At 38.8% G+C, this 15,940-nt stretch overlaps 1 protein-coding gene across 9 annotated transcripts in view; it reads left to right on the forward strand.

The window, feature by feature from the left end:
- The window catches only part of LTBP1 (latent transforming growth factor beta binding protein 1), a 337,195-nt gene that overhangs the window by 188,318 nt on the left and 132,937 nt on the right, over positions 1–15,940 (forward strand). For all 9 annotated transcript variants that reach the window (XM_036224209.1, XM_036224208.1, XM_036224207.1 and 6 more), the window contains 2 exons: positions 6,719–6,821; positions 10,879–10,950. In XM_036224209.1, coding sequence (XP_036080102.1) covers positions 6,719–6,821; positions 10,879–10,950 — 175 coding nt within the window. The remainder of the gene's footprint in view (positions 1–6,718; positions 6,822–10,878; positions 10,951–15,940) is intronic.

Below are 15,940 nucleotides of genomic sequence, written 5' to 3' on the forward strand. Positions count from 1 at the left end.
CATATGAATTGGGGGGAACGGGGCATCTCAATATTCAGTCTGTAACACTAGCTGAACGTGGAAGGGCAGATACATTCTCTGGGACCTGTCTCAGGAAGTTCTGCGTTCTCCAGTGCTTTATAATTAGGCCTTGGATGCTTGCAGGGAGGGGATGCGGGGTGGGCTCCTCTGGTTTGGCTTTGTGGTCTCGGTCTTCTTGCACTAAGACATCGTGCTTTACCGGGAGGATGTTCATGTCCCCAAAGTGAAATCACCTGCTGCTTGAACAGTGTTAATAACTGGTTGAGTTATTGTAATTCAGAGGTACCATGTTGTGCTTCTAGGGTAGAATTAAAATGAAATCCGTATAATTACAAATCCTTTACAACATTTATTTTTGAACACTTCTTTACGAGCCAGAGCACTTTTGTGAAAACCTGAACATTTTTAGCAAAATCTTAAGAATATCCTACTTTTCTCGTTTCTCTATCTAACTTAATTATTTGTTTTTTACACACGTCTTCTCTGTAAGTTGACTTTGCGACATCATATGGTCAAGCAACTATTAGACTCCTCGGTCCTTTGTTCACGTTTTTAAATGAGGGCCCTCGTGGAAAGAGTCTGTAATATTGGTGCTGTGGGTGTTTCATGTAGAGCATGTCTCCTATGTATCATCTCAGTCCCCTTAAGAGCTCTGTAAAATGGACATTTTTAGTTCCATTTTACTGAGGGGGAAGCAGGCAGAGTTCGAGAGTTTCGCCTGTGGTCACGTAGATGGTAATTGGTCAAGTGAGGATTTGGACTCATGTTGGTCCAACTTCTAAAGCTGTGCTCTTACCATTTTCCCAGTTACAGGTCATCCTCACACTGCTTTTCACTGGGCCCACGGGGAACACGATTGTATGGGAAGGTCAATTGCACAGTCATAAAGCTCCAGCACTGCTGGACATGGAGATGCATGTTTGCTTTGTGTTAGGATATCTCTCTCTCGTTGGGGAAAGAGCTCATTTTTGCTGAACTTAAAATTCTCTTCTGTTGTTTGAGGAGAAGAATAGCCAATGAGCCTTTAACAGTTATCCAAATTCATTTTTTTCCCTCTGATGATTACTGATCATGTTTAACTTACATATAATTTCTTCCTTTTTTTTCTCCAATCACTGATATATTCTATCCCAATAGTTTTTTTTTTCTCATTGTCGAGGGGAAGTAGCAGATGTAAAAAACTATACTTTCATAAAAGCAATCTTTTCCTCCTCTTTCTTTTCATTTTTATCAATATTTCTGTGTTCGCCATTACTTTGAAGACACCCAGTACTTAACTGGAAGCAATCCAAAATGTTTTGCTGTAGGAAAAGGAATTGGGATGCTTCCTTTCCCCTCTCTCCTGAGTAATTTTGATAATCAGCTACAAATCAAAACTTTAGGGTTGAAAAGCTCTTCATGGCTTAGCTCCATCTTATTCTCTGACTTTCCCTACTCACTCTCTGTTCCTTTGTATTTGGCTTGCCTTTGTCTGTCCCTCTGCTACCCACCCATCCCCTGGGTCTTCTCCCAGTTGGTGGTGGGTCCTGGCCTTCGTGAGAGTTGCTCCATCTCTCTGGAATCTCTCTCTCCCCAGTACAGTGGTTGAGTCACCGTCTTGTTTCAGTTCTTGCCTAAACACAGCCTTTTGTATTCTTGTAAGAGTTGCAGTGAATCAGCTTTCTCTCTTGCATGTGTTACTTCAGCGCAATCTCTAGAAACATTTAAAAACTATGTATTACTTTAATATTTTAAGGTTCATTTATTTGTTCCTGGGCTCAGTGCCATGTACTCTTTGTGAAAATGGTCTTTATTCAAACCCAAATTATTTTATACTTCAGTATATAAGGATAACAAAGCAAAATGAGTTACATATATGTGACAAAGATAATTTGTAAGAGTATTCCAATATCATTTTTAAATGCCTTCATAGCAAGACTAAACAGTAGTTTTTGGTTTGGTGGCCATCTTCATGGAGTACCCTTTTTACTAGTGAAATATCTGAACTCCTTTCAATGTATCCTGAGAGCCTAGCAAATGGTCATCACTTTAACATGTTATAGGTTGTACACACACAGGTCACCAGCTGAGGGGACGGAGGGGGGTCCAGCCTACACTCTGCTTACTGAACACTATGTCCTAGTGCAGAATAAATCCCAAAAGGTCCCCCTTTTCTGGTCCCCACAGAGGCGCTAATGGGGTAAAGGCAACCTTACTTGGACATGCATTATTTAATGTCACTACAATCCTTTGAAGTTGGGATGATCACCCATCATTCCATTACTAGCCCTGAGAGGCTGGACAGTCTGTTGAACATCTCACTCCTCGTCAGAGAGAGCTGGAGTTTAGATTCAGGTGTAATGGTTCCAGTCCAATGCTCCTTCCCCCATGCCAGATCTTTCTTCCCCAGAATCTGGCACAGTGCAGCAAACATTCTAGGAATGAGGATTTTGTAGGTACCAGCAATTTTAACATATGAAAATTCAAGCTCATGAAGCCACACTCCAATATTTGTCACAGTCTCTTCAAGTTACTATTCATCTCTGAAGCAACTGGCATTTATAGGGAACTCTAAAAATAATGGCAATCCAAATATGACTTTATGTATCAGCAAAGTGCTATGGAATTACCTCAAATTGAGGTTGAAGTCTGCAGATAGGTGTTCTCAGTCAGATCAAGACCTAGATAACTACATTATCTTGAAATCTGTTCTTAACTTTTCAAAATTAAAGATTTTCACACCATTGCTTATGAAGATTTTATGTTATAAATTTTATAACTTGGACATTTGTGTAGTAATTCTAATGATTCTTGAATAGCCTTACCTTCTGAGGCATGACGCTAAAACAGATGGATAGGAGGGGTCAATGAGTTATTTCTACACACCCTATTTTCTAAGAATTATAGTCAGTGTGTTGGTTATTTGAGGTCAGAAGTGTTTCTATTTTTCTCTACTCCATCTAGTTTGCATAATCATATAGGAGGAGGCTCAGACTGGGGTAAGCATGCCTGGAGATGTTGATGAGGGAGGAAGTCAGACCAAAGAGATGGTTAGAAGTACATCTGCCAAGTCATGGTCCTCTTACAGACGTGAGAGCAACAGAGGTACCCGGGATTGGCCCTAGTGTGGTTTTGCATTTCCAAACTCAAATATATGTCTGTATATACTGAACATAGAACCCTAGATCTGCCAAAATCATAGAAGTCATCTGCTTTATATCCTGGGCGTTCCTGAAGGATGGTCATCCAGCCTCTCCTCCCAGTGAAGATGTCAGCATTTTCCATTGTTGAGGAGCATTAACTGTTGAAAAGGCCTCCTGCTTAATGAGTCAAATGCTCTCATCCTGTGATTTGCAGCCTTGAGTCCTATTAATACTTTCATCATGCAACTGGCTTCAAGCAACAAGGTTGTTTTACATATCTGAACTCTGCCATCGTAGCTGCATGTAGTCTTATTATTTCTACTTTATTCAGTTGATACTCACAGGACCTGGGTGCCTGAACCTTCACTGTTCTGTTCGTAGCCCTCTATGTGGATCACACATTTGCTGAGTCCTCGCTTGGATGTGTGGAGTTATAGTGTCCACTAATCAGGAGTCCACTCGACAAGATAGATTTTTCTTTCTGACTTGAAATAGCTAAAGATTGGGTTGTAAATTTAGCACACTTCTCCTGGATTGCTTATACATAAGCTATGCCTTGAAATAAGAAACTGGCTTTCTCCGAAAATGTAGTGAATGAGTCACATTGGAGAAATTCCATTTGTGTTTTTAACTTGTAATAATCACCCCAATCCAGGCATAAAAATGCAGTTAGGCAGAATCAGTCTGTGTCCATGTGATTATGTCTCACGGGGAAGCAGAATCTACCGGTCTGAGAGACAGGCATTCAGAATTCTGAATCCTGTTCTGTGTGGTTCTCTCTACTGTGGCCTTTTGGTATGGAGGACAGACGATCCTTCCTTGACCTTTTTTTTTCGCTCTAGATATCTCCGACCTCCAGGCAACACCTGGCGGTGCAGAGTCCTCTTGCATGAGAGCCTGCATATGGCTGCAAAGATCACCCCCGTTGGAGTGTCTGGCTGCATGTCGAAGGCTCTTCATAGTTAAATAACTAGCAGGGCATGCATCACCTTCGTGCCTTGGTGTAAGCCTGCCTTCATCCCCTGCAGCCTGTTCTCAGACTGTGCAAACCCAGTTTTGAGAAGAACACACAGTGTCGGGGTACCACCTACACTGCCATTTATTTAATCGATTTGGATGGCTTGTGCTGCTCTTGGCTGTGGACCTGCAAAAACAAAGCCATGGGACGGAGCAGCCCGAACCCTGTAATGAAAACCTTGTACCTTTTTCTGAGGCCCTTGTAGAGAGAAATGATTTATTTTTGCCGTACCAAATAAAACATTCTAGGAATCCAAGGTGAAAATTGGATTTTAACTGCTACTAAAATTTTGGGCATATAAAATGAGCAAGTGTTGAGAGTTTTGCTTGATTAAGGGAAGAACCTAAAGAGTCTGGTACAGGAATGATCTCCATGTGATGTGCGCTGGTGTCCTACGTAAATCTGATTGGTAAAACTGGAAGTAACCCCTAAGCACACTTTGGCAGTGGACTGCAGCAGTGGAGACCTCTGTGTTCTCGACAGAACCATTTTGTTTCTAGTCTTATGCCTGGAGCATCATTTCCCCTTCCTTCTTCCTTGCTTCGTATTGCAGGATTTAAGCATTCTGCGATTAAGCCGAAGGAGTCTGGACGCTACCTGAATCCAGCCAGCATGTGTTTTTCTTTCCCCTCTCAGATTCTCCGTTTTGTTGTTGTTCCCTCTCCCTTCCTCTCCCATCATGTACCGTTTTGGGAGAGTACACAACATCCCGTGGAAAGCATTAAAAACCGTGAAGAAACTTAAGGACTTCAAAGCTATGATGTGACTAAAACTTCATGAACTGCGCTGGGCCATCTCTGGTCTTGTGTTACAATTTGGACAGTTAGTCACTTACAGCCTCAGTCAGACTGCCGTGTGCCTGGACCTGGTGGGAAAGAGGCACTGTCCCTGGGTTCCTGCCAGGTGACTCGTTTCTACCACCTGCCACCCTCCTGAGGCTCAGCACCTGTCTGGAGCTACTGTCACCATGTTCCACTCACTAGCCTGTGCTCATTTGTTAATTTTTGTTGGTTTTCACAAAGCCACTGCTTGCCTGGGTGGCCTGCGACTTTTTCCTCCCTCCCTCCCTCTCTTCCTCTTTCCTTCCACAGTTCTAGAGCATTTGCTATGTGTACTGTACATCTGGGACATAAAGATGAATAAAATACATTTGCATTTTCATTAAAATGCATAGTGGAGACGGAGGAACTGTGTAGAAAGTGTCCTGGAATTAAAAGGAGGGAGGAACTTAAACTGAGCAGACACGAAGCTTCATGTGATGGTTCTTCAGAGCTGCGGCTCACGGGATGAAGAAAGCTTCTCCAGGGAAAGAAAAACGGGGGACCAGTAGAGAGAGAAGAAACAACTTTTGGAAAGACTCGGTTTGTTTAGAATATGGAGTCCTTTGGGATGCCTGAAGGACGGGTGTAGGAGGTGGAGAGGGACAGAGAGAAAGTCAGAAAAATTGTCTAAGGCGGGAATAGGAGGGACCTTCTGTATCATGCTAGGGAGTTTGTAGTCTTCAGACAGTGAGATTCACTGAAGATTTTTCATCAGTAAAATAGTAACGTGATCAGATTCATCTTGGGAAGATGACTCTCAAAACCATTTGGAGGATTTTATAGAGCTTGAGTCAGAAGAAGGCAGAGACTGGCCGACCCCTTAGGTACGGGCTGTGGGCTTAGCCTGCACTGTAGGGGCGCGGAGTCGTCTGGCTGTCCCTGCACGACTGGCCTCAGATCGGTACACAGAGCAGAATCTGTTTTTCTCGGCCCTTCTCGACCCATCCAGTTGGTCTCACTTCGGGCCCCGGCCTCTCAGCCTCTTCTGGCCTCCCGTGATTGCTCGGGGTGGTGAGATGGGTCTTTACATTGGACAGCTCGAGTAGCTCCACTAGCCTCTCAGCCTCACTCTGCTGCCTGCTAGTCTTGCTTAATGCTGCCCGCACCTTCTTAGCTCAGCTAACCTCCCTGGGTCGGAGCCTTGGCCACCTGGAGCCTTTGACTTCGCCAGAGCTGATCTGGCTCAGCCTAGGACCGCTTCTTGTACTGTCCCTTCCTGTTCTTTCCTCACCCAGGCTTTGGTGTTATAGGAAAATCAAAAGCCCCTTGTAGATGGGACCGGCGCCACGTTCTCCAGGTTTACATACGCACCCCACCCTCCTAGCTCTGTTCCCTGACGATCCACAGGAGAGATTTAACAGTTAAAACTAAAAATTTAATGGTTTATATTGATCTTGTAAGTTTTCAAGTTCTTACTAAGGGTGGGAGGCAGGGAAGCATTGGAAACTTAAGTTTTATAAAGTGCTCCAAGCAGTGACAGATTTTCATAAGACTCTTATAAAAATGCCAAGAAGCTCTGGAAAATATGCTGGTTCATTTTAGTGTCGTCTTGATTCTGTTCTGGTGTTTTGTTTTGAAGTTTTAGAGTCCCCCGCCCCCTCCCCTGCCCCTGTATAATTCTGTTGATAACAAGGGAACTGTTTTGTCATGTGGCTGAAACACATTACAATGAAGTGCTCTAAAGCCGGGCATCTTGCACTCAATTAACCTGCATATTTCACACCTCATCATTGCAGTGTGGCAAAGCGCTCCCCGGCCTTTCAAAGCAGGAGGACTGCTGTGGAACCGTGGGTACCTCCTGGGGCTTTCACAAATGCCAGAAATGCCCCAAGAAGCCTTGTAAGTGACACAGTTTCATCATTCCTTTGCAGGTTAATGTAACCTATCTGTTTCCTGATGTTTACTGTTTTAATGGTGAAGCAGCAATAGATTTTCAAAGAACTCTTACTGAATTACAGAATGTAGCACAATACTTTACATTTCCAGAAGATTTGCAAGTCCGAGAAAGCTTTTAAATCGATTCTGTTTTTTTAAGCACGGTTATCAATTGCCTTCTTCAGTTGGATTACATATTTTTTAAAAGCCTTTTAAGAGGTGATATGCTAAAATAGGTTGTTTTCTCAGGTGGAGGGCAAAAATAAGATAGCTTTTAAAATGATAATTAAAGTCAGTGCTGTTGTCATTTCTTAGGTGGAATTCCTTAAATCAAATTTGTATTAACAGCCACAATTTCTGTTGTAGTTTTCATTATAGCATAAGTTTTTAAATTTCGCTTAAAAAAAAAAAAAGCTCAGAAGGTACTAGGACACAGACAGTACCTTCTTATTTTATTCTTAGTCACTGTTTATCACAGATCTCAGTGACATGACTCTATACTGACACCCACATGTTTTGATTAGTCTAGAAAATCTATTTTTCAGAACCCATTGAGTTGAATAAGTTTAGACTTACATCTTTCTGTTACTTTCTTCCCAATTATAGTTTGTATTTTTAGTTTTTGAATGTAGCATTAACTCAGGATAACTGATTTGTAATATTTTTTAGGAAGACAGAGGTAACTTATTTTAAATTGAGTGTTTTTGCACTTACTCATCATGTTTTTGCCAAGAAAGCAAGTGATATTTTTCTCAGTCATCGTTCTTTGCCTTGTTTCACTAAAGATTTTTATAGTTTTCTAAAATACTTTATGCTGCAAGGAATTTGTCATTGCTTCAACTGAATAATTTTTATTTACTCTTCTTAAACATGTGTTGATTCAATTGATATTCTCAGCTACCTTTTAAACCTCCCTGTTAAATCTAGAAGCTGCCACCTTGGAATCTCTCCTCCTCATGTCTGTCTTATATACTATTCTTCTGTCATAATAACTTGTTTTAAATAATTGTCTCTCATTTGTACTCACTTCCTTGTCTGTGAAACTTACATGTTCTCTAAATCTTTTGACGCCTAAAGTAAATTTCACTTCTTTTGTTGATATTGTTCTTACATTCTTTTAGAGGACCCACTGTAGAAACACTCATTAAAGTCTCTTATAATAAATGAATTTTTCCCTTTATTTAGGGGGAAAAGGCCACATAAATAAGGGCATTCGGTACTGAGAAAATGTCCCTAGTGGACTTTCTAGGTAGATTTGATAATGATCGACAATGTGGATCCCCAGCAAGTTGGCTGTGATGGTCCCCCCTCACTAAAAGGTCCATTTGCCTAAAATTATGTTGGGAACCTGATCAAAGGGATATCTAGGAGATATTCGGTATGGTTTAAAGGCATGGAGTTTGGGTTAGATAGACCCGAGTTTGACTCTCAGCTCTCATTTGCTGTTAGGTGTTATGGATCATGGAATGAGAGCTTATATCTAAAATGTTGAAGGAGCATGGCCTTTTTTTTAAAAAATTGAAAACTGCCTACCCTTCAGTGATTGTGTATGTTTGTCTGTAAGAATATTGTGGAGGGTGGTATGTTTCTCACCGGTAGGTCTAAGAACTGAAGAAAGAAGTCCAGCTTTTACATATTAGTTTTGGAGCTAAGTTTTTCTTCTCTAATACTTTTCTCATCTTTTCTTTTTCTTTTTTATTTCTCCCCTTCTCCATGTATCTTTTGCTTAGCTTCTTTTCTTTCCTCTCTTTTCTAAATCCCAAAATTGCAAGCCAGTTATAGGTAAAGGAAATTATAGATTTTTTTTGTTTGTATTTACTTTTTAATCCCTAACTTTTGCTCCTGACCTTTTATCTTTTTTATCTTGAATTCTGTCATCTGGGGATAAACTTACTGCATTATATGGTTTCGTTAGCTCTATATTTTAATGTCGATAATAATTTAGAATATGAAAGTACAAAGTTGCTAACTTTTAACGAAGGGCTGGTGAAAGTAAATTAATATGTTTGCTCATTTAATGTATAAAATTGAAGAAATTGATTCCACTTCAGGAAAGGCAATGTGGATTATGAATGAAGTAAACTATTAACATTTTGACATTTACTCCGTTTGCACCAAACTAAATGACTCACTCCCAAGAAACACACTCGGGGTCACATTCTTCCTGTGTCATTTAAAAATTTTCCTTTCCTTGGTTGGTACTACTCTCTAAATCATATTCGTTTTGGAAGAAAGCAGACTTTCCTTGGCTTTATATGCTATGGTTTTGTGTTCCATGCCTTTTTTTTTTTTTTTTTTCACTCAAAGTAGTTCAGTCTTCAGTTTTCAAATGACTTTTATTTAATGTTCGAAGTTTTTGTTTAGGCACATCCAGAAAGACTTCATTGTTGATGTTTTTACTGTAAAAACTTAATTTTAAATCTGCAAGTGATTTTATTAAATAGGCTGTAATCTATTAAAAATCTACTAAGCATGAGTAAGTCACTTGTCCTTTAAAAGATTTTAGGAGAAAATTAACATCAAATCCAAAGCTGGGGAAGATTTTTAAGAGATCATCTGGCTTAACTCTCTGCCTCGAGGTAGATGACTGTTGAAACTTTTAAAACAAGTTATTACCTCTCTTTTGGCTTTGAACAATTCACAGAGAGCCCACAATCTCTGTAGGCAGCCTACTCCAGAGTGTCTTCGTTATACGGGTAAAGACTAGACAAGCTGCCAAAGAGCCAAATGCTGAACTCCCCCTGTGCCAACCTCTCCCTTCTTTTAGCCCACTAATCCAAGACTCCTCGCTTTAACCTTAACCGCTTGAACCGTTTTCCTGCATTCCAAAGGATCTGAGGAGAGGGGAATTATGGCAAAGAAAGGAAGTGAAGGAGGAGGGGAACACGACTAGTAAATATTCACCCCGTTTTATTAGTGGTAAGAATAAAGAACATGTGCTAGGAGCAAAATAACTTTATTTTCCATAAGAAGATTTCTTTTTTCACTTCCAGCTTTCCCTTTTTACTCCTTGATGAGATCTTTTTAGTGGTCTAACCATCTGTTCTATTTTGATTATGGCCCATTTTCTGTTGATTGTTATCTTCTTAATACATCTGTCATTTAGTGAGTGCTTACTTTTGTCAGGCACTATTGCAGGCATTTGCATAAATGGTCTCTAAACTCCACGACTACCCTGACCTGCTCAGTGGATGTGATACTGCTGTTGTACACAATTGCCATTTTGAAACCCAGGAGTGTGTCTCCCAGGGCTGTAGAGCTATCGATAGGCAGAGCCAAGATTTGAACCTAGGTCTGCTTGGTCCCAGAATTTATGCTCTATCTGCTGTGCCAAGGAGTCTCTCGGGTCTCACTTTAGAGTGTTCAAATTTCAGTGAATAGGATTTTGCTGGCAAATTGGAAACTGCAACATTTGTATTGTCGAAGAGTTTTCTGAGTGATGAGCCATATCACAGCAGCTGCTTTCATCTCCCAGCTTCTTCTCACCTCTTATTCTTTCCAGGTTCATATTAGCAAGAATCAGCTCATAACGAGAATACATGAGCCTGCAATTGAGGCAAGCATATAATTTGTCGTCTAACTTTGGACAATTTTGAGAGTGAAATGGAGTGCTATTAATGAACTTGGCTGGAACAACAGGTGTAATTCAGGACTGTCCCAAGCAGAATAGGACATATAGTCACCGTACCTATTATAATTCAAATGCCTGTAGCAAAGCATTGGGGAAGGAGAGATCCTTTGTAATAAAAATAATGAATCACTATTTGGCAGAAAATATAAAACAGTCTTATGATCCATTCATTTAACATGATCAGCATTTACTGACAAGTAATTGGGACTTTACTGAAAAAAAAAATGAAGTATACTGGAAAACAGGATAATGTGAAAGAAATTAATACACATTGACTTGTATCTTAGAAATAAGACCACTGATGCCTTAAATGGCTTTGGTTATCACATAGGGTAGTTTAGGATTCTAAGAATTTAAACAAGTAATAAAGAATTATTTCTTCTCTTACAGCTTATCATGGATATAACCAAATGATGGAATGTCTACAAGGTTATAAGCGGGTTAACAACACCTTTTGTCAAGGTAAATATCACTGATTTGATCAGTATGGATTCAGCATTCTTTTGGGCTCTTTAGAAAACTGAGTTGTTTTGCTCATTAGCCTAGCAGGTGCAGGTCACATGGTGAACGCCTCTGCCTACTCCGTCCAGTTGTGTGGAGATGTAAAGGTTTAGTGAAGAATCGCTTCACTACGATTTAAACTTTATGGAACATTTCCCCTTCTATTCGTTCGCAATGAACTCCAGAGGAGATTGGATTGCATTACGGATCACCTGATGGTCTCCGTGCTGGTCACCTCCTGTCTACACGAGTGCGCACGCAAGCACACACACATACCTAGCAGTACTAACTTCTTTGCTGACGCATGACTGGGCAGCAGAGTTTTCTTGTTGTTTTCTCTGGTTGGAATATTTTTGGCCACCTCTAAGTAGTCAGATATTAAATATCAGCATGGACGCACATTAACTAGGCAGTAGATAAAACTATTTAGTTAAATGTGAACTGTCCTGAGTGCTTTTGCTTAATTTATTCTGCACCGTACAACAGAGTCATACAAGCAGGGGGAACCTCAGAGATCATTGAGCCCAGCGCCAACACTTTACAAATGATGGACGTTGAAGCCCAGACTGACTGGCTGAGTGACTTTCCTGTGGCTAAATAGAGCCGAGGTCATAAGTCCAGTTTACTGATGCCTGCTTTAGTACTCGTATGTGATACCACATTTTGTTTTTGTTATTTTGTGGGATATCCAGTTAATGCTCCTCATTTTCCTTTACGTGCCCAGGATGAAAGTGTGGTCATCGGTTGCTTAGGACTATGTATACATCAAAGTAAACAGAAAACAAGCTTCCAAGAGTCTTATTGAACCAAAATCCACGTCAGGAGCTCAGCACATGTCTCCTGACATGTGGTCTGGGGCTCTTTATCCTTGACCAGTATATGCTTATAGGACAGTAGATTAAGGTAATGTTATAAAATATAGATTAATCCCTATTAAAATGGCTCATGTCAAAGGGCTTTCTTAATTGCCTGAGAATTTTCTCAAGTATATTGTTCCATATTGCATCAAACTAACTTTTATGATTTGTAGAGCTTTTGCCAACTTAAAAGCATTTTCTTTTGAAATGCACACAGGTAAACCACATTTTTAAAAAGTTTTACCTTAAAATATTACAAGCCCTCATCATACGTGAAATAATTTGGGGGAAATTAGGACTGACTGCTCCAAAAGAGGGTGTCTAAAAAACATCTGCAAATCTTAGTAACATAATGGATTAATCAATATTATTTCAGAATCAGTAGTATTTACAATATTAAAAGATTACATAGGTAAAAGATTGAATTAAAGGAGTGGGAGAGCAAATAGTTTAAATGAATGAATAGATGGTTAAATGTATATTCTACAGTGTAATAGTTTCACAGATTTGGACAAAATTCTAGGTGAGCAGTTAGCATTAATGTAATGGCTTGGTGGAGAGCCAGGGGAGAGAAAGCAGTTAGGGGGATTGTTTATAAACTATAAATGTCTAACCAATGTACTATATACTTGAATCTAATAATAAAATAAAATAAAATTTTAAAAAATCTATATGAAAAGCCCCAGCTCATTTTAAGATGCATCAGTAGAAGCAGGATGAGCAGGGCATTGGAAGTCATGACCGTGTACTCTGCCAATCAGACCTAATGCATTTGGGGTTTGAGTGTTTGTGTTCAGTGTTCATTGTCTTTTGGCTACAAGGTCAGCCAAGCTTGTGAAGGGCCTGGAAACATGAGGGTGTTTAACATGGAGATGTGCAGACCAAAGAGAAATATAATGGCTGCTTTATAAACATGCTTTTAAATGTTTGATTAACTGTCCTACAAAACAAGATTTTTATGAGTTACTTCTAAAGCTAAAGTCAATAGGATGGAATTACAAAAAGGCATATTTACAACTATAAGAAATCTTTTCTGAGCGATAAAGTTCCCCAAGTTGTACTGAGCTCTGGAAGTACTGAGCTTCCTGCACATAGCAGTGATCCAACAGCTACTCCATAACTACTGGCCAAGGATGCAATAGGAAATTTTTATCCTGTGCAGTACTAAGGTTAGATGACTCTGCAGGTACATTCCAGTTTTCTGAGGCTATCATTACTCTGTTGTCTGGGATAGAGGCTGTGTATGAGAAGTAATAAATGACACCTTGGTCTGTCACACAAGTTTTTGCCCACAGACATGAACTCTTGAAGTGATCTCAGTGTTCAGTCGTATCTGCTTGCTCCATTAGACTACAGACAGAGGAGGGTCCCTATTTATCCTTCACCTTTCTAATCTTGCATGGCTAATTGTTAAGATACCCTCCAGAGTATCAGATGCTCCTAATTTTTCTGAATGTTGAATGATGATAAATGGATGTTTTCTTGGGATGGAGTTGGGTATGATTTGGATGTTATTAATCTCAATTAGAAATTGAAACAGAGAGAATAAGTAACTTTCCCAAGGCCACGCAGATAATAAGAGGCCTAGCCAGGATTAAACTCCCAAACCACTGCTGTTTCTATGTATATATGGCTCCCTTTACCAATTATATATTATATATATACATATATGTATATATATAATCATATATGTATATATAACTTACCAGCTTTATTTATATATACATATCTGTAAAGTCTTTCTAATGTAGATAAGAACTGGAACAAAATATATGCCAGCTGTTTTAAGAGCTAATAGAAGTCAAAGCAATTAATATTTATTTGGTTTTATTTAATAAGAAGGGACGATTATCCAATATATTTTTTTCCATTGGCTGGTTCAAAGTTCTAAGAGTTCATATTCATAAAAATATCACTGTAGAAATGGAAGCGAACATTTGTAAGTAATCACTTGCTATCTCATTTAGCAAAAATAGAATGGAGAATCCTTTAAATAATTGCTTGAGGGCTTTCTCTCCTCCTGGTATAGCTGGTATGAAGTAACCTTTAAGCATATGTTGTTTATATTGAGTATATCAAATGGTTCCATCTCGTTTAGTTGCACTAATGGTCAATAACACTAAACCTTGGCTTATGGATGTCTCAGAATATTTGCAGAACAGCGTTATACTTTTTGGCATGGATTCTAGAGTGAAGTATCACAGAAAATTCTATTTCATGGTGCCTCAAGAAGGCAGCGCTAAATTACGGGGAAGATTGACTCAAAATAATATGATTTCATTCTGCATAATCTGTTAAATCGCTTTTGATAAAAGGACTTAATTTCACTGCCTTTGTGATATTCTTGGTCAGTAAAATTAAACATAACTTTCTCGCATTACATATGTACACTCAGTTTTCTTCGAGCCTTGAAGCTTTTTGATTTTGTTATCCTAAAGTTTTCAAAAGGAGCCCATTAAGCGTCTAATTACTTGTGCATTCCACATTGTTCTTACAGTTTAATGTCTTCTCAGTTTACGAACACATTTAAATTAAAGTGATTAATAACTAGAATTACATTACTTCCTTCAATGAAGTGAACTAATGTTCCCAATACAACTTTCACCAATGCGCGCTCAATAACAAAGAACCAACTGTGCACAAGTTAATTTGAGGAGCTTTCAAATAATTGCCCTCGAAGTTGGTTTTTTCTTCTCTCTAGCGGTGCTGCAATTATCTTTTCAAAGGAATGATTTATTACATATACACACATGGAGCTCTAAAATCCGCTTCACTACCTTCAACATTATGGAATTGTTATAATTCGCTTCATTTATCATAACAAACAATACAATTATATTTCCTCGTGGATCCGGAGCAGCATTCATCATTTTTCATTTGATTATTATGCTAGAGGTTTGGTGTAGAATGAGAATTAAATGAAATAATATATCACAGAAATGATAATAGGAACTTCTACTTTCATATTGCTTTACTCTAAAGTTCAGTTTCCCCCTGGATTTCAAGTATTCTCACTTGCCATACTTTGCTATGAGATCTTAAATCTCATAGCAAATAAATGAGTTCTTAAATCAGGTGTAAATCTAAGTTTTTAAAATAGAATTTGTTTCTGAAAGTACTGGGGACTGGTCTATTAGTGAATTCTTTTATTTAAAAGCAAATATCTCTTTTGACATACTAAAATCACTTACCTAGTTCATGAGTGTTTAGGCATAAAATCAACTTAGTATTATTTTCTACATTTGTAGCAATATGCAAGTACTGTGGGCAGAACCAAAATATATAACCAAAAAATGTCTACACTTTTCTAATTCAGTATATATATGTATATTCTTTTTCTATAGATAATCTCAAAAACTTAAAAAAAAATATGTTCAGTATTCTACAAACATTAATTGGCAGGACAGGGCTGGGCTACAGACTGACTGAGGATATGGCATGAATGATGAATAAGACATCATTCTTGCCCTTGGACTTAATGTAATTAAATCAGTTCAAATCAACAGGATACAATTTGCTTTATTCACTATCCCAAATGAGTTGAATTTTAGCTGGCTCCAGATAAGCCTGTTAAAGCAAATATGAAAGAGCCATCCACATCACTTTGTTTTGGCATCACTTTATTACACCAGTTGTTCTGCTTTAATAAAATAAATTTACAAAACAAATACGTTAGGGCACAATAATACTCATTAGTAAAACTTTCCCTATAAGGTTCCTTTTAGATTGTTTCTCAACGCGTATTCGAACTGATAGTTGGACCATAGAAAAGATAATGCACATTTGTTTCAAGGGCATGTCTCTCTCATGAAATATGAAATGAGACTGTCCAGTCTTGATTAATATTCCATATAAGTAAGCCATTGATAAGACTTTTCGGTTATGAAGTGCTTACCTGGACTGTAGCTTGCATTTCAGACCTCTCAATGATAACTGAAAAATTGATTGTGCCTACAATTTGGTGAGCACATAGAGGAATATAGGTCTTTGCCTTGAGAAGACTAGAAAGTGCAGGTGAGACCCTCAAGAAATCCTTTTGGGATAGAGAAAAGAATGTGGCCTGTGGCATAGTGCTGGGTTAAAACAGACAGATA

The sequence above is a fragment of the Rousettus aegyptiacus genome, unplaced genomic scaffold (assembly GCF_014176215.1).
Source record: "Rousettus aegyptiacus isolate mRouAeg1 unplaced genomic scaffold, mRouAeg1.p scaffold_m13_p_7, whole genome shotgun sequence".
NCBI lineage: Eukaryota > Metazoa > Chordata > Mammalia > Chiroptera > Pteropodidae > Rousettus > Rousettus aegyptiacus.